Source organism: Gavia stellata, chromosome 20, assembly GCF_030936135.1.
Source record: "Gavia stellata isolate bGavSte3 chromosome 20, bGavSte3.hap2, whole genome shotgun sequence".
In the NCBI taxonomy this organism is placed as follows: Eukaryota; Metazoa; Chordata; class Aves; order Gaviiformes; family Gaviidae; genus Gavia; species Gavia stellata.
In genome coordinates, this window is record NC_082613.1 from 11,527,029 (window position 1) to 11,553,589 (window position 26,561).

The 26,561-nt window shown below is 41.2% G+C and overlaps 1 protein-coding gene across 1 annotated transcript in view; it reads left to right on the plus strand.

Moving 5' to 3' along the window:
• The window catches only part of STK4 (serine/threonine kinase 4), a 48,324-nt gene extending 22,717 nt beyond the window's left edge, over positions 1–25,607 (plus strand). Inside the window, exons 10-11 of the mRNA XM_059827013.1 lie at positions 2,215–2,372; positions 22,407–25,607. Of these exons, the coding sequence (XP_059682996.1) occupies positions 2,215–2,372; positions 22,407–22,565 (317 nt within the window). The 3' untranslated portion in view covers positions 22,566–25,607. The remainder of the gene's footprint in view (positions 1–2,214; positions 2,373–22,406) is intronic.
• Positions 25,608–26,561: the final 954 nt, after the last annotated feature.

Here is a 26,561-nt window from a genome sequence, read left to right on the forward strand (position 1 = left end):
AATAATATTCAGTGATTAAATCTTAATGGATTTCCAGAGTAGCTAATATTTTTTCAAGAGGAAAGTGCTGCTGAATGTCCTTAGTGAGGACTGTCTAGTGATAGCCTGCCTTCCGCACAAACTCTTGTAGGAGAGTCTCTGCATTATGCACACCCCACAAACCCCTCAAAGGATGGCTCCATCCCCTGTGTGCCGTTTGAAGCTCTAAACTTTTGGTTGATTGCCTGCCTGACAGATTGTATTTATTTCGAATGTATGGCATTCAACAGTGAACTTATTTCCACAGCCCAGAGTTAGGCTATTCTGATGCCATTTTCTGTTAACTCTAGCCATAATCCTGCTTTCTGAAAATGATGGTTTCTGCATTGCCTAAAACATGTTTCAAGTATGATTAACCCACTTCAGTGTCTAGAGAACCATATTTTATCAGAACAAAACCATTTCACTAGGTGTTGTTACAGTCCTTACTTCCATTATGCTCACAGGTTTTTGTGAAGCGTTTTATGATAGAGCAGCACAATGGCATTAAGCTGCGAGTAGTCCTTAGCTGCGTTTGCAGCTGTTGTGATCTTGTGGTGCAGCCCTGTTAAAGCACGTTTGCTGTGCAAGCCCGCCTCTTCATTTAGATCGAGACACTTTACAAGATACTACCTGCACTGTAGCTCACAGGCCAGGCCAGTTTTAAGCGTGAGTAGTCTGGGCAGCATCTGGTGCTCTACTGGTTGCACTAGTGAAGAAATCTTCCTTTGGAGATAGTGAAGGTCTTTTGGTCTTGACTTGCTGTGAAGTTAAATTTTGTGTTTTCTTCCTTTATTGGCTTTTATGCCGTCTTTGCTAGGAATCAGTATTTTCAGCCTCTCACTTTTTATCGCTTCCTTCCCTATTGCGCTGTCGTCACCCTACAGCTGAAGCTGCCTCCCTTCGTGGAGCCCACCTCCTCTCTCTCCAAACAGCATTGGGGATCTGCTTTGATCTGGGAACTTGTGACCTTGCGTTTCTTCCTTCAGGAATGGAAAGCTGTTTGTTGAATGAGTTGCTAGATTTATTTGTATGTAATGGGACTTAAATCACATGAGCAGGCATGTGGATGGTGAGATGGCTGAAGGAAGAAGGTATACATTAGTGCTCATGTTGCTAATCCCACCAACTACACAACATACCTGGGCACCCTATGAGAATGTTGTTTTACTAGCTCGTTGGTCTTAATGGATCTGCAGCGTTCGTCCTTTTCTTTTAACTTCTGCTTGTTCTAAAGAATAATTTAGACAAATGAGAATAATGTAAATCTAGTTGTGCTAAAGCTTTGTGCTCTTGGCTATATGCTTTCTTCTCCCATCGGTGTGGGTGAACTCGGTTCTTGAGAATGGTGCTTGGGAGGCTTATGAGACCTGCTCTTAAAAATCAAAGTATTCATATTTAGGGGGTTTGTTTTGACTCCTCTGTCTCTCTTTGTACCGTTGCCCATTTCTTATTACCCCAAGTGTCTTAAATGCAGTCTAAAATTGAATGATCAATCTATATATCTGGCTTATTTGAGTAACCCACTAAGAAAGTGTGTTCAGAGGAATTAACTTACAAAAAGAAAACTAGGGCAGTAAACTTGAAAACTTACTAACTGACTGTTTATTAAAAAAATAAATGAAGCTTTGCAAACTAATTAATCCTTTCTACCCAAGAAATGTAGAACTTGACTACTTCTTCCCAAGGCCAGTTATGTGATATTTGTATGGGAGACGTGGTCTTTGAAAGCCTTGCTTTTGTGGTATTCCATTTGTAAATATAAAGATGAGTTTCTGCATGTAAAACAACACTGTTTAGTTTGGGAACTTTGCGTATTTTGCAGTGCAGTGCATGCCACCTGGCTGGGATGAAAAAAACCCAACCTCTCTAGTTGGTAGCAGTTTAGTTCTAGCACTCAGTGCCTGAAGCTCGGTTACCTGGTAGTGTGCTTTGATGGATGGATTGCAGGTCTAGAGGCCGAGGCCTCCAGCATTGTAATCACTTCTGTGGTGGGCTTTAAGCTTCCCTTCTCCAGTTTTCTAACTGTTCACTCAGTTTTATGTTTGAAAAGTTGCTGAAAAAATAACACTTGAGCAGTACTACGTGATTTAGTGTGTGCTAAAAAAATAAAATCACTTTTGGGCATGATGTAAGCTAGTATAACTGAAAATTTATTTTTCAAAACAACTTTTTTTTTGTTTTTAATATTTCCAGGGAGGGATGAAACGATGCAGCCAGCCAAACCATCATTCCTTGAATATTTTGAGCAGAAAGAGAAGGAGAATCAAATCAATAGCTTTGGGAAGAATGTGTCTGGCCAGACAAAAAATTCATCTGATTGGAAAGTACCACAGGATGGAGACTATGAATTTGTAAGTCTATACTTTGAAATTCAATCAATGTGACAATCTTTAAGAGTTTTAGTCAGAGCTGCTATAAGATTATTTCTTGTTTTGACAGACTAATGGAAACTGGAAGAGATTCTAATTGCTAATGCATTTGGATGGGGCATTTTGAAAAACTCATTTTCTTTAGGTATTTCTCGGTGATCATAACCAGTCATTATCTGTATATTTTCCTTGTTTAAAAACAAACAAACAAACAAGCCTGAGGACATGAAGGTACAAGCTATCTTGCTTTACTTCCTCATTATGCTTTTAAAATAAAAAAAAAACAGAATTCCAGATGGCAGTTGGAAAATGCAAATCCTGAATGTATAATGTTAGAACCGTTGAATTTCCTTGTTATTCTCAAGCTTTGGCACTGGGTTTTGTTTTGTTATATAAACATCAAGCTTGTCTTCATTTCTCTTTCAAATCCTCTATTTCAGTCTTCCTAACTAAGGTTCACGTGCTCAGAATTTTCGGGAACTTTTCAGAAGTCCAAAGAAAGATCTATTATGCATAAATTTTATGATCTAGTTCTTTTTGTGAAGATGGAAAATTTCTGGTTTGAGTTCAAAATGCCAGAAGGTGCATGCTCTGCTGAACACTGTTCCCTCCCGCCTTTTGATGATACTTCACTGCAAGTGCTTTTTACTTTAAATGCATTGTGCGCCCTTATGATGTCTGTTCGTGTTGCCCGTGGTTCAGGCTGTCACGCTGCATTCAGTAGTTGGTGAGGTTCACTCCACCTTCACAAAGCAGCATGGAAAGCAAAATCCCTCTGCTTAGTCACGACTCGAGGAGATGCATTATTTTAAGGCTGGAATAATAGCTGGAGCCTTTCATTCTCTTTGTAGAGATTGTATAGACTACTGCTGTTACATATATTTTGTTGTCTTTGCTGCTGCATCTCAAATTTTCCAATTCAGACTGAAAAGGATGGGTAGCTGAGGGGACCTGCTGCATTCTGTCTCTTGCAGCCCTTTGCACTACGTTATGTTTAGTTTGAAGGCTTAAAATCACTGCATAAACATGTTTTGCAAAAATAACCTGCAAGCTGCCTGTGTATCACAGGGTCTGCGCCAAACACACGATTCCAGTCGAGTCAGATATTCCGTTTATCTCATTCACCTTACATGCTGTAACTTAATTTAATGATAAACAATTATTTTTCAATGTGTGGTACTTCCCAGGAAAGATGGGCTGGTTTGGAGTATCGTAGAAGTCTTTTGTAGTCTGCAGAAGATGGCCCGAGGGGAAATTTGCTGTAATTATTTTACTTTCTAATTTGGTTGATAACAAGTTTAGCAATTACCCTTATTTCCACTGAGTAGGATGTATTCCACCCTGCATACCGTGAGCTGTAGGTGCAGGCTACACCCTCAAGCGGCACAGACAGCACGGATGACACAAGGAAAGGTCGGTGCCATTCTGGCAAACAGGACCTACAAGTATTTTTAGAATGTGCAAAGCAACTGTTTGACACGCATGTGACCTTGTTTACTGATTTCCATTAGTACTGAAGTATTGCCATGTGCATAGATTACCATTGCGCTGGAAGCAATAAAAGCTAGCAATAAATCGGGCTTTGGGTCACCTTCATGTAGTAATTTGTAGAAATTTTGCTTCCCAGCTGTATGTATTTCTCTAGTTCAACTGTGTATGAACATACCAGCCTGTCTTGCATGCAAATTTTGTAACAGAGCTACTTTCTTTTTTTGTAGGATAAGAAAAATGCTTGAAAGCGACCTTAATAAATACATGTGCATATTTGTGTAGTGCTTATCTGAGGATTAGGAGCAGTAACCTCAGGTTGTGTAATGTATTCAAAGACTTAAAACTGGGTATTTTTCCTGTTTGACTAAAAATGGATCAATTTGGCTAGCTATGGGTAAAAGTCATGTTTATTAATGCTTTATTAATTGAAAGCATCAATGCAATAAGTGTTGTGGAATAAGAAAATATACATTCACTAGTAGATCTATCAAGTACATTTGTCCTAGACTTGCCTGCAGTGATAACTTATTTCTGCATTGTCAAAGTGGGCAGGTTTGAGCAGACTTTGTCTATAGAGTTTGCAGGATTCCAAGTAAAGATGAGATCAGTGAGATGCTGGATGAATACTAGTTCCTCCTGGGCCTTAGGAAATGATTGAAATATTATGGCTTTGTACTACTGCAGACTAGATAAATATGCCTTGTGTTCTCTTCTGTATTCCCCTCCCTCCTATGTGACTAGTACCTGGAGTCTCCTGTCTCCCAAAAAAAAGGGCAATGTTAAATTACAAAAGATTTTTGCTCTTTTCCCCTGTGGTAAAACCATTTGACCTTTTCTTGACTAACATTGTTCCTTGGAAGCAAGCAAGAATGACACTATTTATATCACAATGGCAATGTCATGTTAGATGAGGGTTAGATTGAGTCAGGTCCATCCACTGCAGAGCTGAAAACCCAGAGATCCTGTTCTAAAAGGTGATGAACTCCATTCCTCCCAAACGTGATGCTCTGGCTATGTCCTGGTTGTGGTCGGAGATGGCATAACCCAGTGTATTTCCAGCAGTGTATTTCCAGCCTTGGATTTCTGAGGTAGAAGTTAATAATAAACTGTTTAGTCAGTGCCTGATGGCGTTAATGTTTATCCCCACTCATGTTTGAACAAAGATCTCTAAAGATTTAAGCCCTGCTTGATTACGAAAAATGTTTTCAAGAGTACTATGATCTATTTAACATGGGGGGGGGAAATACTATTATGGGCAAAAATTCTTACTTTTAGGAAGAATATAACAAACTCTAATACGAAAGTGCTGCAGGGGTAGGCTGTTAATGGGCAGGCTGCATTGTATGTAGAATTCCTAATCGCCATAATCAGATCTCGAAATTTTTGTCGTTGAAATTCATTCTGCCAGTGAACATTAGTCACATACTGTTGCACAGACTTAAATTAATACTGCTAGAAGATTTGTTTAGACAATGTCATATTTTTTTCACTTTAATCTTTCAGTATTACTGTAACATATGGCAAAATTAATTGTGCAGTGTTTCCTGCCCTTAGACACAACAAACCCTTTGCTTATTCATATTTTAAAAGCCTTTAAACTGCTCTGAGCAGGTCAGTATTCTAGTATCACTTGTGGCTAAAGTGGGATCACTTTTTTTTTATTCTGGCCCTGCTTGAAAGGCCTTCAGTCTTGCCAAACCTATTGTAGCACATATTTGTGGATCGTCCAGTCATTAATGTTGTGTATTATATCACAAATCATTTTATTGAAAGCCTATTTTGTTAGCAAATTAGCAGGTTGCAGCCATTCGTGTCTTACGGTAGCTATAATAACACTGAAACCTTTTCAGTTTTATTTCGTGAGTATGGTTTCACTGGGGAAAATAAGGGGCAGTAGTGTCCATGTCAGTCTTGAATTTTGCCATCATGATGCAACCGCTGTTTTTTTAATACCTGTAGTGTTGAGCTTAGGTTTTGCTGTAACTCGAATTTGTATTTTTTCTTATATCACTGAGTCTGTGCTAATTAAGTATCCTAGTGGATTGTTTTGGATGTGGAGTCAAATAGAACCTGAACTTTGAACAGACTCTAGAGCAAGGGTACTGCGGGACATCAAGTCCTTCCACGGGCTTTACCCAAGGAGTTGTAGCTGTTTGCTCCAAGGCTTTTTTGATTCCAGCACCTGTGTATCTGCCAACCCACCTGTGTATCCTGCCTGTGTAAGGCAGCCTGTCAAGAGCTTAATTGGTACAGACACTTTCATGTTGTCTTTAGCTGCTCTTGCTATCTGTGTTTCACTGGAAGAACACCAGATGATAGCTGAGTTTTTGAAGGAAAGCATTGCCATTCACCTGCAGGATCTCAGCGGAGAACTGCAGCCATCAGCAGTCATTTTCTGCACTGGCAATCTCTGTCCTGCTGCCGCAGCTCTGGGAAGGAAGCTGACATTCAGAGGCAAGGTTTATGTCTCTCTCCTAAGACCTGTCCTGCTTGCTTTGGGAAGACCGTGATTTGCTTGCATCTGCTAAGTCTTGGTGAATCAGACCTTTCGTCTTCCTATAGTTACTAACAGCCAGTCGTTTGGGTCCTTCCTTCTCGCTCCTTGGCTTAATGAAGAGGGTCTGCCTTCACACGTTTTCTCATTGAAGCAGAACAACTTTGGAGCAGAACTTTTTTCCTTACAAAAATCAAATTGACACTCTCAAGGATATACGTTAAGGTTTGCAGAAGTAGAAGGAGTAGGTATGGCAAATCTCAGCTTTCTGCGGAAGGACTGGGGAAGATGGCTCTTGTCATGGCCTTTCTTCACAGCTTCACCCTGCCTCAGTCTGCCGTGAGCGAACCTGTGTTTCAGGTCTTGCGTTTCTGTGCTGTGAGCGCTGTTCTCTGCACTAGCTCATCTTTTTAGCTCCCTTTGAGCAGTGTCTCGTTGGCTGCTGGTGGGAATTTCTTTGGACAGGAAAGGTTGGTGTGATTTCCCCCAGTTCCAAAACAGACTTTATCACTTTCCAGTGCACAGTGTCATCTGTTTCTCTACTGCTGAGGAAGACTGTCCTGCAAACAGTAGGACTGTTCCTTCCGAAATTTTTGCAGGGGAAGAAGGAAAGATGAGCAGAAGGTGTTAATTGCCTCTAATTGGGGGGAAGAATGCAGGTGCTGATCAGCTGCCACTTTTGTCAGGGCTGCACAGTCAGAGGCCTCGCGTACGAGGAACAGTTCCCGTCTCCACCTCACCATCTGCTAGGCAGAGATGGGCAGAGAAGGGACTTTGAGTTACAAGAGTTGGAGGAAGGGCTGGGTTTGATCCCACAGCTACAGATCACTTTCCAGTAACCAGTTGTCTAGCCTCTTGCTTCCAAAGTGCTTGGGCCACAGCTTGCTGTCGATACCTGACTTCTCCGTGGCTTGTGCTTCTTAAAATTCACTAATTTTGAAATGAGGCATCTTTGTTTCAAAAGTGTCTGTAGACCACTTACCGCGGTCTTTGGTTTTGTTTAAAAGCTCTTGCTTCAGACAGTGTTCCTCTTCCTTACACGGAGCCCTGCCAGGGGCTCCTTGCAGCAGGAAGCTGTAGGAGCTGGATGGTTCATCAAGCCAGTGGGACAAAGGAGTGAGCAATAGAAGCATTTCACCGTTGCGATTGCAATTTGTTCAGACAAGAGACAAAGCGATAGTCTGGCAAACTGTTGAAGGAAAATTTCAAGAAAATACATAAATTTTAGTAAAGTCCATTTTCTAAACTTTTGGAGTTCTTGAATTATCTGCACTGCAAGACTTGGTATCACAACTGCAGACTCCTTTGAATAACTGTATGTCCATTTATACTTACTTGATAGGAAACCATGATATTTTTTATGTCTGTAAGCAGCTTTCAGCCAGAGCTTTTAAGAGCTACTGCTTAGATCTTTCTTTTTTACAAGTATAATGTAAATGAAAGCAAACCTTCCTCTTACCTGAGTGGAGGTATGATTCTTGTTACTGAAGTAGTAAAGAAAAATACAATTTCCCATTTACTGAGAAAATGTTTCATTATGCTGCTCTCATCTGGGATATACTGTTTTTTAACACCCTCATTTCTATGCTTTTACTTAGTAGTTTGAAACATTACATTGGAAGCAAAGATTTTAAAATAAATAAGTAAAACCACTTCTGGTATCTTTAGCAGCAGACAATGAAAGTGTGTTAGTCTAATGGTGTCTTCAGCTTGTACAGCTGGACAAATGGCTATTGGTTTGCGGTGAAATCATGAATGTGAATCCTTTTCCTTCTAGTTAGACAAATTAGGTATTGGTGTGATAGCAAGAGTTTGAAGTTCTTACTGAAAAGTTTATAGAAAGCCTAATTCTTTCAAAGCAAGTCAAATCGCATTAGGGTCATGTTGTATTTTTGAGTCTGGCAGACACCAGTCTGACAATGCCTGCAGATGAGAGTCTACTTATGCGTATCAGGTGTGGTCCAGGCGGTAAGGATGCCAACCACGATGGATCGCTGCAGGCTGGGGTCCAAAGCAGGGAAGTGCTGCACAGAGACTGATGCCCACTGCAGCTCTGTACACTGCTCAGCCCTGCCATGAATCTGCAGAAGTTGCAGCTGGTATCTTATGGTGCACGGTGTTACATCTCTTGCACCGCCCTGCTGCTTCCCCTATGCCACTATAGAATGACTACAGTTAAAAATGGAGATCACTCCGCACAGTATATTTCTTCTCCCAGCTCAGGACTGTGGTGAAGAATGGCTTCATACTGGAACCATCTGTTTCTTTCATTGGAAGTGATTTATAGGAAGGAACTGTTAGAGGGCAGGTGATTTATTGCTTATCAATAACAGTAAACACGTTCTGTTTTACAATGACCAAAGTCTCTAATTTATTGTATTCTGTCTGTGAAGGTGTCATTTGTCTTGTGAAGAGCTTGTTGTCTACCAGTACCTGGAACATTCAATGCCTTTGGTTTCTCTTGAACATTCATTTGGATAGCATTTATTAGCAATCTAATAGTGATGCTTTATAGCTTTACTACCTTTTGTCCTTCGAAAAGTTCAATTGATTAAAAACTTGGGAGTATTTTCTGTACAGTTGCAGGCTTTGAAAATTATGGCAGGCTAAATAACTGGCTCTCATTTTGTTGGAACTGGTCTTTGGGTCTTTTCTAGCAGTAGGAGGAAGACATGCTGAGGCTACATGGATTAAGGCAGATGCTAGAAGAAAAGTACTTGTATTATATGGGTAAGCTGCTGTTGTGTGACTTTTTAATAGTTTATCATTCTAGAGTGTTTCCTGTCTCTACTGTGATCCTCTGAGCTTTAGCTTCTTTTTACTTCTGTCCTTTAAGCAGCTTGGTAAAGGTGTCAGATGCAGGCCTCTACACTAATCTTTCTGTTCCTCCTTTCCCCCATCCAGATTACTCAAGTGAATAATCCAAGCTGGTTACTAAGACTCCAGAAAGTCTATCTACTTGCACAGGAGCAAAAAAAGCTTTATTAGAGTGGGCACATTTGCAGGTCATTTAAATGGGATTATTTGAGAATCAAATAATCTTGAGACTTCTATTGAATTATTACGAAACTTGCAACACGTTCTTTCTTTTCTAAGAGAACAAGTTACTCTGACCCTTGTGTGATGAATGAAGATTGGCTGTTCCAAAAATTCATTTGAATGTGTATAGTTTTGCATAGAAGAAAAAAAATGTTTGGTTAAGGTAGAGCTTTTTTCAATACCATTTATTCCAAGACTAAACCAAACACTTTGAGTGAATCTTCAGGGATTTCTCTGTCCAAAAGTTTCTTCCCTTCATCTATCATGAACTCCCCTCTTTCCCAGTGGTGGCTGGAATAAATATTACTTCTCAGGCACTGATTTCTTCCAGTAGTCTTACTTTGATCATAAAGTGAACTTATTTGCTAGGGCATCTGTCAGTTCAAGAGATAAAGCCAGATCTGGGATGGCTGATAGATAACGCTGTCTAGGTCCTATGGAGCTGGGGCTGATTCCTAGTTGAGAAACAAGTAAACTTGTTCGTGCTGTGCTGAATCTAAAATAAAGCTTTCGCTCAATGGGACAGCATTAAGACCATCATTTGGGGGGGGCGGGGGGAACCCAGGCTCTAATAGAGTATTTTTCTGGACTGTCTTCTGTTGTCAGAATAGACAACTATTAATTTCCAAACCCCATGGTATCTCTTGCTAATTGAGGGAGGTCTTAAAGTGTAGTGCCTAGCAGTAATTTCCACTGTGAAGTATGATTTATAAAGAGACAGGGTTTTGTGATGTTTTATTCATTGGTTTTAAATGTCACCTGCCTTGATTCATCACATTGATGTCCCTTAAATGGATTTCCTTTTTTTTTCCCTTCAGCCATCTGCCAAGAATTTTTGAAGCTCTGCTAATTGTTTGTGTTTCTTTGTAAGCATTACCTTTTCAGCATATTTAGTATGTTCTTCCCAGCAAATACTTTTGACTAGTGACATCTTTATTAAGGAAAAATGGTTCATTTTGTCAGTTTGTAATCAAGCATACGGTCATTTTAGAAATAAGTCCAGGAACAGCTTGTTTATGTCTTTTTTATTGTTTGTTAAGTGGTCTTGAATCTTCTGCAACATTTGCATGAGGAAGACACTCAGAACCTTACTGCAAACCTCATCAAATTCATGGCTGCTTCAAACCACCAATGTGATTTACATCAAGCTCTGTGTATGTAGGTTTAATAAACCTTTCTAAATTCCCTTTATAACAACAAAAAAAATAAAAGCCCAGAAGATACCACATTTGGTTTTAAAATTTGTTAGCAATGTTTGAAATCGAAAAAGGTGGTTCAGTGGCTTGACTCCCCTATCTGTTGCGGAAGAGAATAGATTTCTGCTGTCTTACATTTGGTAACAGGGTCATTGTTCACCACCTGCTTTCACTTTGGTGCCTACTGACATTGATTGCAAAGCACTTACTGCCACAACTTGCTGTCAAAATTTCATTTTTGCTGTATTTTTGTATACAGCAGGCCTTCTGTGACATAAGGCTCTTAAATGAAACTTGCGGTGAGTGGGAAGTAAAATGAGTTGCTGTTGTTTGTGTTGAATTGCTCAGGTCATAGCCCTTAATGGAGGCTGAAATAATGTAACCTGAAATCAACTTTATATGAGAGTATTCAGACTTGTAAATTCAACATCCCAGACTATCTTTGAGGCCCCTTTCCTATTGTAGCATTTAATCAGCTGAGACGTTGACCGAAAGTTTTGTGGATGAACCAAGTAACTAACAGAACTTCAGGCAGGGTCTTTGATCATGGGATTTGTTCCACTACTGCTGTATGTTTTTAAGGTCAGGCTGCAACGTGCATTTCTGCTTTGGGAGAAAGGGAAGAGGAATTAATAATTGAAGGTGTGACGTTGGAAAAATCCCTGAGCATACTGAATTCTTTAGAAAACCTGTTTGAGCCTTGTTATGCCTTGAGATCTGTTTTCAAGGCTGGGTGTGTTCTTGGCACAGCATCTCCCTTAAAGAAAGAACACTGCTGCTCAAACGAGATCTATTTGAAATGCTTCTAAAAGCTTCTTGCAACTCATCTGTCAGTACAAATGTTTGTAAAGGGTAATGTAGCTTAAAAAGACAAGCTTGTCCAGGTTTTTCTCATCTGTAGCAAAAAGGGCTCCTTTTGGGGACTCTCTGCATCAGGACCCTAATGTAGCTGCTCTGGATTGCCTCTTGGAGGATGGAGTCTCTGGACCGTAAGGGTAAAGCCTGGGGATAAAGTCTCCATCAAGCCTTTGTGAATGCTTTCCAATGTGCAGGGTCTGATCCAGACAAGTGCCTGAAATGATGTACCGTGGAGGAGCAAAGTTACCTCAGCTCTGACTTCTGGACCTGGTGCGTTTGCCTTTGTGCACCCCCTTCTTGTATTGCTACAAAACCTGCAGAAAAATCTAGGTGTTGCTGCTTGCCAGTGTTATTTGGTGCATGTAATTACTGGGTGTCTCTCTGCTTACCTCACCAGGAGAGTTTGCAGGGGGGAGTTCCATCAAATGTGAGGCATGTTTGAGGTCTTGCTCATACAGAGAAGGTAATGGAGTTTGCAGTTGGCCGTGGCTGCTTCCAGTGGCCAGAGTATCCTGGGAGGTTTGCCTTAGCTCTTATTTCAATAACCTCAGTGACCAGATAGCTTCAGAACCCAAGCTTTGAACTTCAAGAAAGAGGGAGAAAGAGTAGCTTAATACATAAAGACTGATACAGTCTAAAAGGAGCAGTATTCAGAAATTAAATGCTTAATTCCTTCTTGTTTTGTGTCTTGCCATCACGCGGGATCATTATAAATAGATGCCCAAGTAATAGTGAATGCTTGGGAAAACCTTGCATGGTGAGGCGTGCAGGTTCATGCGACATGGATTTATGGAGATGGTTCACTGGGGGACTGTCCCCCAAAAAAATTTGTCTCTGAGATATTAACCATATGCCCCTGGTTTCAAAGACAGAAGTCTCTCCTGCTGTCATGCAGCTATTCATTTTTCAAAATGCCCTGGAAATCTCTGTAGTTCAGTCTTTCCTCAGAAAGCTTTTAATTCTCTCTCCCGTCTTCCTTGACTTCAAATTTTGGGTATTGCCTCCTATGCCTTAGTGAAGGAGGGGAGGCAGAGCGGCATTGGACCAGGGTTTTGGGTACACGAGGTAGGGAACTGGTGTGGCCTTCCTGGAAACAAACCCCGGCAGCAGCTCTCCCGGAGTCAGAAATAAATTGGGAGGCTAAGACTCAAATTAAAAACCTTTGTTGAATAAAGGTTAATACTCTTAAGTGTTAAGATAGATAGGCAAGTTGTTTTAAACTATAATGGCTACTTATCATGGATGATATAGCCTTAAGCCTTTGAAACTGAAACTGCCTGTCTTATGCCTTCATTGTGCATTGCAGATTTAAGTGTGTGAAGTCTTGAGAGAAGTTAATGATGCTAATATACCAGTAGCAAACTTCTCACTCCGCATTATTAATGAAAACTGTATTCACCTACTGATTTAGTGTTAATTAATTGGTTACCACTTCAGTAACATTTGTGTTTCATGGTAATCATACACTGAGCAATACTGTATGAAGGAATTGCTCTTATTTCAGGTATTCTTACTTCTACTTGTTCAGGAGTTCTGCTTTATTCAACATAGGTGATTCTGAATAAATAAATCAATTGTTAATCCTTGAGTGAGTAAAGCACTTAAAGCACAGGAGAGAGGAGGAAAGGGTGTGTCGGATTGGAAGGAAGCTCCATTACAGACCCACGTACCCTTCCTAGCAGAACTTAGACCTCTCAGATTTGTAGAAAATTTTATTTGGTTTAAAAGAATCAGCATTTTCTGACAGATTGCTTTTCTTAAAAAAAAAAAAAAAAAAGTGTACTTTACACTTGATTTGTGCAGCTAGCCAGATCTTCAAAGCCCAATGACATAATTTATTTTAGCATGTCCAGAGGTATTTTGATACTCTTACTTAAGAAAATTAAAGCATAATCACTTAGAGAAGGAGAAAAAAAAACTCTGCTGTGTTTTACTTAATAAAATCTCTGGCAAGCAAGTATGCTTTTTTTTTTTTTGCTTGTCCAGACAGGCTGACCTTTTAGCTTGGTTTCTAATTCAGTTACTGAAAAAAAACCCAGTGAGATAACTTGTCTTTGTGGTTACAGGATTAGTCAGCCACTTTCTAAGTCCCTAAAGGATTTTAAGGTTTGGACTTCTTGAAGTTCAGTGCTGCAGAATAACACTGACACAATTTGTCATTTCCTTTGTTTAGGTTAAGTGTGTATGGTACTTGGGATGATTTTGGAAGTGAATAAGGTTATTCATACTCATATTGATACTAAGGCTAAAAAAGGAAATTTAATCTTGGAGCTCAGAAGACTAAAATGCATTGGTCTTTTTTAAAAATACTTTTTTTTTTAATGACCGCTCATATCAATGAGTAAAGCTTTGGATGGGTTTTCTTCCTTAATATAATTTCTGTACATTGCTGAGGGTAATAACAGTATGCAGAGGTTATATAGTTGTGCTGGCTGTAACACCAAAACTTTCTTGAGCCTTTTAGGGATTACAGTAAGGATTGATAAAGTGCAATTCTTGGCTAAGAGCAACGCAGGGATGCCGGAGGTATTGATGCAGCCTACAGTGTTCCCGCAGTTGTGCAATCTTCTCTGCTCTGTGGGTAACCGCTCTGCATAATCGCTGTGTAGTTATGTCTGGGTAGCCAAAGTAGCCAGGGAGATGTGGAATTTTGCTATAATCCTCTGAAATTGGCTTCTATATTGGGAATTTCTGACATCTTGCCAAAAGCAAAGCTGCCCCCTGGCTCTTACGGGCTTTTGAGAAATGGGGGAAAACTTCCAAAGTGTGGGGAGGGTGAGAAAGTAAAGAAAAGATGCCTCTTAGCTGGTGAAGGAGCAGTTGTGTATCTAAAACATGTATGTAAGTCTTTTCAATAGCAGTCACAGGAATTAGCTACTGAAGGTATGCTTGAGGAAGGTCCTTGCTGAACTAGCAGGATCAAACATTATGGGTGTAAATATAGCCTGAAATAAGAAATAGTTGAGTAATAAAACTATGGCAGTTCTCGCTAGAGAAGAGCAGTGACCTCAGCAGCCACTGGTGAGTGAGACTCCATCAGTGAAGTGGTACTGATGCTGTGAGCAGCAGCATCTCGACTGGAGGGGCAGCTTCCCAAGAAGCCCGTCAGGCTGGGATCGTGTGGCAGCTTGACAGAAGCCTTGCTAAGCTAGCAAGATGCTAAGCTGAAAAGAGAGGTCTTGGCAGTAGTCCTTCCTGCAGATGCAGGACAGAGGGAAGTTTGCAGTTTAGACGTCGTCTTCACGGTGTGTCTGGCAGGGAGCAGGGCAGGAAGGAGAATGGCACACATTGCCTTCCAGTAGTGCTGTGTAGATACAATGGTCTGGTGTCATGCACCTTTATTTTCATCAAATCAGCAGAGCTACATAGAAAATAACTAGGATCCTTACTGGCATTGTAGCAGTAAGGTGTTTCACTTTCAGTAGCCGTAAAATTCCACATTTGTGAAAGTGAGGTAGAGCTGGCCCAAACACATCATCTGAGAAGCCCTGGGTCTCCTCTGATATAACACTCTATTAAAACACATTTTTCCGATTCATCTAGGGATCAAATGCTGAGTGGGTGTCAGTGCCTGTCTTTCCTCCACAAAAAGCGATGATGTGATTGTACTCATTTAACTGTTTCAGCTGCTTGACTTGCACTGACTTAAGGTGACTTGGCCTCTAGAGCATACGCTGATCTAGTTGAAAGTTGAGTGTTACTGCTTTGTGGGAAGTCATCTGCAGTCTGAAACAACTGTCTCCAGATGTGCACTGATCACAGATCCTGTTCACTTCCTTTGGGAAGTTCTAGCTGCAGTGCTGTTTTGACTTGTGCTGGATGCTGCAGCCCATGATGTATTTTGCTAGCACGTTGCCTAAATAATTAAGATGCATTAAAAGCAGAAGCTTGTGCTGCTGAGACTTATTTTTCAAATCCTTTGAAAGATTAATATCTGTGTTTTTAATCTTGCATGAAATCCCACAGTGAGTGCATTTCATCCACTGCTTTCATAACGGTGAGAAACTTCACTGACATGCTGATGCTAAAGGGGGGGGAAATCACGATAATTAATGTTTGTGTAGGCACTGGGGTTTATTCTGATTTACTGTAGCCCCTCGGTAGCATGGCTGCTTGACAGATTTGTGAAGTTGTGGGGACCTGACAATCATGATGAAAAGTGGGCGGTAAGTACCTGTAGGTTCTTAGATTCATGTGTCCCTTGCATTGGACAACTTACAGTGAATAAATAGTTAATGCTTGCTCATACATTATATTGAGGCCTCCTTATGCTAGAAACATAAATGAGAACAAGGCACTTAATTTTTAGATCAGTGATTGAAAGTACGCCAAATGGTATTGAGCCAGCATTTCAGGAAAAATGCTAAGGAAAAAAATGGTATGCTATTCCAACACCAATTTATATCACCGTTTTCAAGACCTAAAGTCTGGAGCACTGCTTAGCATGAGAAATCACCCTCTTCATTTAATTTTGGCCAGAGGAATGGAATGCTTTTTTTGCTGGTTTAAAAAAAGTGCATAGTACTATTCAGTAGTCTGTTCCCTCAGAGTATATTTGATACGAGCGTTTAATTGATACCGTGTTTAACCAGTCTTTCAAGTTACACAAGGCTAATTCCAGAATAATCTCAGTTCTTACACTTGTCAGAGCTCACATTCATGAATTCTTGAGATCTGACACCTCTCCCTAGCTTGTGGTCTTCTATAGCACCCATGCACTCTTGGATGCAGCAGGCTGAATTACGCTCCGAGGTGGTTGCTACAAATAGTCACAGCAAGTGGTGATCGCCTCCCAAAAATAAAACCCTGCTTGAGGAGGTGATAGAAGAAGAGTTCAGAAGTTGAGGTGGATACGCATCAAACTGATCTGCAGGATCCTGGAGAAGGAAGCACAAGTGTGCCCTCAGTTTTATTGGAAGGGAAGCATCTTGATAGCATTGCTGATAGCCAAGGTCAAGTGAAGCAAGAGTTTAATTAGTCTCTTCTGTGAAGAGCCTCCTTTCCCAAAGGACATCTGAACACTTAATAGACTCTTTGTAGGAATTCTTGTCTACTTATCTCTGGTACATAGCCACTTCCAATGTCGAGTGTGATAATCAATAGCCTCCTGTGAGGGGCTCTGATGTGCTCCCATACAATTGTGGTCCCCAGTTGCTTTTGGTTTTGTTCTATTTTTCCAAAGTAGCCTGTTGCTACTATATTACAGTGGTAATATTTTTCATTATCTCTAGCAGCAAATTCCTATTTCGCATTTAATGTTTAGCGCAGCTTGGATAACTTGGTTTGGATAAAAACCCTTCTCAAGCCATGTTTAGATTTTGCCTGTCTAAGTATATGCAAATAAATGAACAGTTGTGCCCCCTACTAATATGATTGAAGATGTCTCGAGTTTCTTTGGGGGGCTTTGATCACTGCGTATTCAGTCAAGAACTGTTTGATTGCAGCATAAAACTAGGCAGAAAAGGAAGCGGTAACAATAAAAACTATGCTAAATAGACAATTAATTTGTTTTTTCTTTAGTTCCCATCTAGCTCATATCTTTTCCACTACGGATTTATTTCCCTGTGTAGCGTGGGAAGCTGCAATTTTATTACTTCTGTGTTTTAGTCTTCAAACTCCCACTGCCCCTTATGAAGTGATAATTGCTAAAGCCAGTTTTTCTAAAGGCTATTTAAAACTTAAACTTAAAAGTTTGACATCAAGTTATGTTGAGCAGTAAATGCCACCTGGAATATTTGGGTGAAAGGCAGACCGATTGCTGCAGCTGGGTGTTTCCTCTCTAAAAAGCCACAGGCTCTTGGTGGTAAAGGTGGAAGGATATTCAGAAAATACTCTATGTAAGCATGTGGAAGACAATTGTTCAAACTCACAGAAATTATGGTAGAGGGGTATGACTAGAGGGCTAAGGAAGGAGAGAACAACTTCCTAATTTTATTTGTAGGATTGGTTGTAGTATCAAGACTTGAAGTTATCCTCCTTCTGCAAAACTGTTCAGATACTTTCACTGTGAGGAAAATAACCCCATCTCACCAATGTCATATATATTCCGATTTTGTTCCAGAAGTCAGGGTCCATTTGCACGTTTCAAAGATGATGGTAGAACAACTGCATTCCCTCCCTGGAGATGAAGGGTTCACGTTTGGCACAAGCTTCAGGACTTCTAAGACAATATTTAACAACAAAGCCCAGATAGCATGAAACGTTGCAAAGGTGTAAAGAAAAGGCTTTGTGCTAAATCTAGGGATCAGATTCAGTGTTGGCAAGTAAAAAGAAAGTTGCAGGAGGAACATGTTTTCCATTTGCCCCAAGGTAATATTTTTTGATTCCTTTGCAGTTGGTGAGTTAGTGCTCTGCCGAAACTCTTTGTTGGGGGAGAAAAGTGTGAAAGCTGCTGGGAAACAGCTCGTTTCTATTTGTTGTTCATAATTCATGCAGTAAGAGGATTTTGCTGGCAGTGTTTTTGGTAGAGGAGCAAGTAAGAATGAGAGCTGAAGTGACTTGGGGATTACTAGACGACATCGTATTTATGTCAGTACTGCAGACTGGTCTGAGTCAGTGGTGACCTTGTGCTGCTGAAGGGCCGTGGAGGGACCAGAGGAGTATGCTACGTCCCAAACTGGTCAAGCTGGAGACCCTGCTGTAGGAAAACTGGGCACGGGTGCTCTTCAGTGTAAGGACTGTGGATACCAAGAGGACTGTGATAAATCATTTGCATCAGCTTCTAATTCAAAAAGTTTTCACTGTTTGGGCGTTTTGTTTGGTTTTCTTGGAGACAGGGAAGGGGCTGAGCTAATTCTGTAGGCTTTGTGGTTTACAGTAGATCTTGTGTGAAATACAAATCTGGCATGATCTGTTTAAAAATACTGTGGCAGGTTTTTAGACAGCTTCTTGCTCAGGACAGAACTGCATAGGTATAAATTTCAGACCATGGTGCCCTTGAATATCAAACCTGTGGCTATGTCTAACATGTCTGCAGAAAGCCTATATTTATTCTCCTTTTGCTGCTTAGATTCATTTACTTTCAGTAGAATATCATGTTGCAGTGACACTTTACCTGACTGTAACAAATGCAAGTGGGGTTTTTTTTTCCCTATTTTCAAAATGCTGATTTGAAAGGACAGCAACTCAGAAGCAGTTTGCTGAGGTGAACATTGTTCAGCAGAATAGTTATCCATGAGTCTGTCTGAAATGCTAGCAAAAGGATGTCATGTATAGCTTACAAATCTTCTCCTTGAGGAATAAATTGTATATCAAATGATCTGTTCCTGATTTGTCCATCACTACTGCGTATGCATGGAAAGGCCATAGATTGTGTCCTTCTGAAGTATGTAATTATGTATGTCCTTCTGAATTATGTAGTAGAAATCATCAGCATAGTAAAACAAGATGTTGCTCTCAGTGGTGTCTGCAGCCTGCGGAACAACGAACGGCATGCGCGGCCGTGGGCGAGAGGCTTTCAGGTGAACACTTGAACTTCTGATGTTTGTCTTCAGTTGGGCGTTTTTACAGAGTTAAGATAATTCTCAAAACCTTGAGTAAAAATACAACTGTTAATCAAATGGCTAAAAATTCGCTTTCTGCACATACAACCTTGCTTGAACAGTTTTGCTGCACTGACTCCTCTCCCTGTTGATAGATGAGTTTGACCAACCTTAAAACAAGTATTTTATATCAGTCTTTACATCTGAAATGAGGTTCCTTCCTTTAAAAGTTTGTCTTAGCTATTTGATCACTGTGGACAAAAATAGATAGCTTTTACAAAGACACTTAGACTTCTTACAACAGAAGAATTGCTGAGGAGAAGTGAGGAGAGGGATGGGACTGAGCCCGTGGCTAAAACCAGCTCTAATTGCAGCTGTTCAGCGCTGAGACTTTACCCTGAGTAACTGTCTGTCATGAGATGCCCTGTCCTTGTCCTTCTTTTCTTATTTTGCTTCTGGCGTTTCTCTAAGAGAATAATGTCAGTATCCCAGGAGTCTGCCACTGCAGAGACAGATAAGCTAGAGTTTAAAAACTTGATTTCTGGGAGAAAGTCTGTCTGTGGCATTGGCTTTCAGTGAAATGCCACACAGCAAAGTGAAATGGAGGCCATCAGGTTTTAAGCAGTTCTTTTTTTTTTTTCTTCTTTCAAAGATGCATATGCAAGTGGAAGGACAAGCTGAGTAATAGCCCAGCCCAGGTCCCAGGGCTCGTGTTATCATGGGCCTGAAGCACAGCGGGAGTGGAGGGCTAGGTGTCCTCTGCGACTGCGTGGGTGCTTGGCTCTCCTTCATTAGTAACTGGACTCCCATCAGTCTCTCGTTGGCTTACTTGTGGTGAACAGTCATGTTCTGGACCTTTTGCTAGTGTTGCCCTTGGGCTTCTCTGCCTCTTTTAGGAATAGCATGGTATTCACAGTCACATTGACGTTATTCCAGATAAGAACTCTGTAATTAGTTCATCCTCGTCAACACACAGCATTACACACAGGATGTGTTTCTGTGCTTTTAAATTTTTGCACTGCGTCGACTTGCCTCTCTTCCTTCTCCCACCATCCCTGTTCTCTTTAACCCGTGATCGGGCTCCGTAAGTAGCTACTTTGTTCTGCATCACGCATCTGCGCAGGTAACCCACTTCCAGATTTGTTCATATTAATATATATCCGTAGGCTTTTGCCCACTCCAGACTTAGCTGTACTCTAAGCATCTTCCATACCGTTAGCCATCTGTCCTGACAAAACACGCAGTTCCAGGAATTGTCAAAGCCATTGCGTCCCTTGGCAAGCAGTTGCTTGCAGTTAGCAGAAAAGCTTCGTGTGTTGGTATCAACAGAGGATGTCCCGTGATGCTAGATCGCGTTCAAGAACATTCATGGGGCAGTTTTTTCTTCTTACTGCCACATTCTTGGGGTGTGGAGAGACCATCGCTGTAAATCTGCTGTGCCCTCTGGTCTGCCGACTCTGGCGATTGCCTCTGGCTGTAAGCAGCACCCAGCACTTCGGGAGGATGGTGAAGAAGAACTCAAAGGGCATCCATGGAAGATTGCAGCCCTAGGACAATTTCTAATATCTAATAGTTGGCTTAAGCCGTGAGCGAGGTATTTTAGATCCATTCCAAAACTCTCCTTTAGTAGTCTAGCACTGCGTAGGTACTCTGGGAGGGCTGACAGCCATTTGCTCAGATATAGCTGCTTAGTATTTGTGTTCCGTACTTGAATTAATGTTTTCTTCTTTTTTGCATTTGACCATTCAATTCCCTGGACTGTGAGGAAGGGGAATGTGGAATAATTACCTGCTCCATAATGAATTACTGTGAAAAGGCAACTGGTGCCATGCATCAACTTAAACTGCTGTCTGGTGAAGTTGCATTAATGTGTATAAATAATGTATATCTTTGCGGAGGAAGTGCTTTGTCTTGCTAATGAACAGTTGCCTGATTGGAGAGGCCGAAAGACTATATACCCTTGCAAGAAAGGTTTTGTTTCATGTGTGCCTAGATTATTAAAGTGGATTCGTGATCCTGTAACTGCAACTTGGAAATACCTTATTTAGCAGAATACGCTAAAGAATTTCAAAAGACCTTTTGAGAAGTCAGCTGGCAGATGACTTTGTGGTTTGGGGACTGGTATCTCTTCCACCTCAGGAAGAAGGATCAGGATTTCCGTATTTTAGTATTTACATACGTTTTAAGGACTGATGCAAGCTATACAACTGCCATTCAACAGCCAGTAATTCAGTTGTTGCCTTCTAATAGGCAGGAAGCATTTCACTGTGTGCTTTGGTTCAGAAACGGCTTGAGGAATAACCATGATAGCTAATTAACAGCTAAACCGGGACAGCAGCATCACTTACATTTAACTGAAGTAAAGAGAAGTCGCTCAATTACGATGTTTGTTGAAAGTCGTCTTTGTTCACAAAAAACCCCAAATGGTTTTGCATGTTCTTAGTTTCCACAGCAGGTGGTCACTGAAAGCAAGTGGTGCAAATGGTCAGTCCCGTCGTCCTGCCACACTGACTGTAAAACAGTGTCTCCCGTGTGTTTCTGGGGGTCGCTTGGTCTTGGATGGGAAAAGGACTGCTGCTTAGGTGAACATTTGAAGCACTTCCAGTGTCCATATTTTTTACCATAATCCTAAAATCTTGTCTGTTATAATATTATGTGAAGGGTGTAGCTATGGACTATCTAGACTGTCCCAGGCCACACTTGGCATCTGTAATCACAGAATAAAACTTTTCTGTGCCAGTTCTCAGCAAATTGGCACGCACAAGAGAGCCAATTAAACAAAGGGCAGGCAGATAGGGAATTCAGTGAAGGGAAGCTTGTCCAGACTAGCCTGACATCTTCACGTGTACAGTAAAATACAAATTGTACTTGCATATTATATCAGTAGGAGGCTGACCCAAAGTGACCTGTTGTGTGTGTTCTGGGATTTCTAACTTAGAGGAGCCTGAATCCCTCACCATGATTGAGGTTCAGCCTGATTGTACATAAATGCGGGTTTTTTTCCAAACGCAACTTTTGTCAATGATTTTTTTTTTTTTCTTCCTGTTCCCTTCTGTCTCCTTTTGTCACTTAGCAGAAGGAAGTTTAGTTGCAAGGAAAGGGGAGGGGGAGACAACTTCACTTCTGTTCCATCTCAATCCAGTATTTCCCTTCTAAGCCTGCAAAATGAAGCGTTAGAAAAACAACTCAATGGGGGAAACATTTCACTGGTTGTTTTATACACTCACGCTGTCACTAAACAGAGCATGTAATGTATCTGTAAAATGAGCAAAAGCAGCCCAGTATCCTGAGGCTCATGCTAACCTCAGCGAGAGCAGCAGTCTGGAGCAGCACTCTTAACACCTTCTCCTACTGGAAGACGTGTTGTGATCATCAGATGGGCAGCAAAATCCCTGTAGACGTGTGGATGGTGGCTGTACTCATGCCGATGTCTGTTCTTGTTTCGTCTCCCTGCTAGCTAAAGACTTGGAGTGTCGATGAACTTCAGAGGAGGCTCTCAGCCCTGGACCCCATGATGGAGCAGGAGATTGAAGAAATCCGCCAGAAGTACCAGTCAAAGCGGCAGCCAATCCTCGATGCCATTGAAGCCAAGAAGCGGCGGCAGCAGAACTTCTGAGCCACTGGTAGAATGTTCTTCCATCCTCAAACAATCAGCTCCTTGCTTTTATGACTACTAAACAGATTGATTTCTATTGAAATACGCTAGCAAAATAGAGGGCAATACTTCTGCTCATTTATTTTTCCATAGCACCTTTGTGAACTCAGGAATGCCATTAAGTGGAAAATCCTGATGGTATGTTTTAATGTTAGACATATATTTAAAACATTATTCCGAAGGAGTTTTGTTACTGTTTTTAGGGGGACTGTTTTTAAATCAGAGGAACAGATAGAAATAGGCTAATGAAAGTTGGCTCACTCTCTTTTCAACTGAACTTTCAGTAGTCCATTTTGGTTTAAGTTAATATGGGTTGTGGTATTTAACAGCTGCATCTTTTGTGGTTTTTGTTTTTCTTTGTGAATGCACAGACTCAATTTCAAGCTGTTAACTGTATCTTTCTACTGTTAAGGTACTGATAAGTTTTGGGTCACTGAAGAGAGCAGGTGAGAACATGTACAAACTGTTCCAGCCTTTCGAAAGAAACTTAAATCTCATTTTTTAAAAAGCCTGTAATAAGCCCCATGCCTTACACTGTGTGCTTTAAGCAAGTGTGGTTTCTTCAAGACCTCAGTTTTGTCCTCTTTTTGTGTACTTTATGAATTAATACGAGTAGGTAAAGTATGTTGTGCCTCCATCAGAAATTACATTCTGTAATTTAAAATCCACACTGACTTACAACCAAAAGCCAATCAGTGATCTGATTCCCCTTTGCCTGTCCATTTGGAAATGTCCTGCAGGGAGACCCTGCTGACAGTGGAGTACAGGGAAAGGAAACAGTATTCAAATGGGTGGAAGTTGTATGAACCTCTCTCAGGAATTAGGTACTTCTGTTGTGTCTGAGAGGACTTGAAAATCTCCACAGTTTGTGAAATATTTTATAGGCTTCATTTCAAATTTACATTTTTAGATGCTTGAATAAAAACTTAATTTCACAATCCTTCACATTTCTGCAAGGTTTAGCACATCAGAAAAGTTGAACTGAAAGTTCAAAGATGTATATTTATGGTGGTGGAGCAAAGGCAGAGTTGATCTGGTTGAGAAGACAATTACTAATGTCCTACTGGAAGAGATTCATTCTCTTCTCTTCCAGTTCCTCTGGATGCTCTTGTATTCTTTCTTTAAATTTCCCTGCCATTCCTGTCTGGTATAGCTCAATCAATGAAAGTGCCCCAGCGTGCACAATCGCTGTGAGGATGGTGCAATTAACTCACACCAATGGAGTGGGGAGTAAAACAGAAGAAGCAAAGAGCCTAGTTGCAGGGCAGAGACCCAGTGATGCCTCTGCCCCGAGGGCTGTGACAGCAGAGGTATGTAGTTTTAGATGTATCTAGCATATGATGAAATATTTGGACAGAGCAAGTATTTCTACCGATTTATTTTTAATTTGCTCTGATAGAGGGAACAGTTTCCATGTCATTCTTCTGACATAGGCCTTGGTACATCACCCAGATAATTAAACTGAATAGCAGTGTCTCCTGAATCAAATGCTGCTAGAGAGGTGAAGTGTTCATTTCACGCCTCCGTAGGCTCTTTTTTCCCCCCCTGGAGCAGACTTTTGGCTACTGTTAACAGGTATACTCCATTGCTGTGAAAGGAACCAAGCCATTTTTACCCCCTCTGCAGATCTGGTTGCATCGGTTTGTCTCAGTTTGATACGCAGTGCGAACACAGCTGTTCCGGAGATCAGCAAACCAGCCGTCCCGAAGGGAAAAGGCAGGCTGTAAGCAGTGTATCTAGGGTGCTGAATAAGAGTACATCCTGGGGTAACCAGCTATTTGATAGCCTCAAGTATTGGGAAAGTTTTGAATTGGGAAAACAAAGTAATTAAAAGCTTCATCGTTGTCAATGGACTAAAATCCCTTAGTCCGGACTCTCTAATGAGGTCTGGTGAAGTGCTGTGTGAACATCAGGGCTCATACAGCACTCGTCTGAAATCTGTGCAATACCTTTTGCCCTAAACATGTGTTTATTGTGAGCAATATTCGTCAGTGCCCTTTGCATCAAAGAAAATCCCACAATTTAGGAGAGAGTTCTCTGGTCAAGTGTCGGATCTTGTGTTAGTCAGTGGGATGGATCTGGCCCAACACCTCTGGCGTGACAGACGTATGGGTATGTGACATGGTGCACTGCTTGCATGTGGCGTGGATCAAGCAGATTCTGCTGGGAGTAGTTTTACCTCTGCACTGTGTAGGTAACTTTCTAGTGATCGGAGGGCATTAGAAAACCCGAGTTTTAGGTGAAACACCACAGGGTGGTGTCTATTTACGGAATATGCAACCTGTGACTGCTGTAACTGAATGTAAGCACTCGAAATACTCTGCTTTGCTGATGTGATTGTCTTAAAATACAGCAAATGAACCAAAATAAGTAAAACTGGTCCAATGGCTTAACTGTCTTTGAACCTTTCTTGAATGCTTGCAGTGGCTGAGACTTGATGATGTTTCTTGCACTTGGAGCTCTAATGCAGAAGAATTATTTTCTCCTTCACTGATTTTCAATCTGTTAGAGAAAATAATTCCCTTTTTGGTCCCTTTGTGGAGTGTCTGGAAGCACAGTACCTGCTCACTTAGTCCTCCAGGCTAGGACCAAGGCTCGTACCATAAGGGAAAGCTGTTCTGACAAAGTTTTTGAGCAAAATCCTTGCTTAATTGTGAAGCTGCATTCATGTGCTCCTTGGGTCCATCTGCATTGCTGAAAGTGTTCTGGACAAACCATTATCTTTGCTTCTAAACCCCAGAGATACTGATGATGTCAGTCATGTGAGACTTAAAAATGTGAAGTTCGTAGCTTTAACTTTTTTGTAACAAAGAAATTAGCAACACTGGCATAAAGTGCTGACTTGAAATGCTATTTTGTAAGATGTGGCTGTTTGTATATAATAGTGTTGGGTCATTAGTTTGTATATGTATGAAATAGTAACTTTTATTGCATTCCTCTGAGTTTGATACAGGACATTTTGTTTGATCTTTCTCCAATATCTTGCCTTATTTGTTCAAGGGGGCAAATAAACTGTCCTTACCTGAAAGCATCAGTGTTGTGACTCATTTATAGATGAAAATACTCTGGTGTATTACTGCTTAGGGGGACAAGCTTTAACATGATGTGCCTCTAGTCAACCAATGTTATGCAAAATTCTGGAGGAGCACACAAGCTTTAATAAACACAAGCAGTAAACATGTCAGAAATACATTTTTGAACAGGCAGTTCTTTAGCCTTAAAACATTACTAATTCTGCACATCCAGGAGAAATATACTTCAGTTCAGGGTGGGTCTGCGTGCTGCCAGCTCTGTGGCTGTTCAGAAGGACGCGCGGTGGAAGTTCAGGCTGTTTCCCCACACCGAGGAGCGTTGGCAGCCCTTCCTGGAGCTGCAATCGCGCAGGAGGTTCGTTTGCCCCAAGGGGTGCTCCGGCAGATGGGGAGGGTGAACTCTGCTGTAGATATTTGCTATCTCTGCTCTGTTATTTCACACTGCAGCAACTTTCTGGAGCCTGCAGTCAGGTTTGGGGCTAGGCATGTATCAATTTATCCACCTTCCTACACAACAGGTGAGGCTAGAGGCTCGCTTGCCTAATTCTGGCTGACTTGCTGTACTTCCAGCTTTCTCGCTTGGAAAAAGATGAAGTTGACAGTGAGTGGGTGCTGCCTTCCAACAGTGAACTGTTGGCTTCTATGTGGTTTCCCTGAGCAGTTACTAAATCTGTCCTGAAGGAATGACTAACCAAAGCAGAGACAGAATTCATTCAGGAATCTGCTTTGGTTAGCATTCCCGGAAGAAACAAAATAGGTTTGAGCTTTTAAATGTTAGGAAGGAGTGTGGAAATCAAAGGGAGGGAGACTGTGGGCATTTCTAGTAACTGGGAAAGCCTGGAGCTCTTGCATATTCTCAACAACATTACCAGGGTATTGTGGAGCCGCAGCACGAGGGGAGGCCGGTACTTCCAGTGCAGCAGCA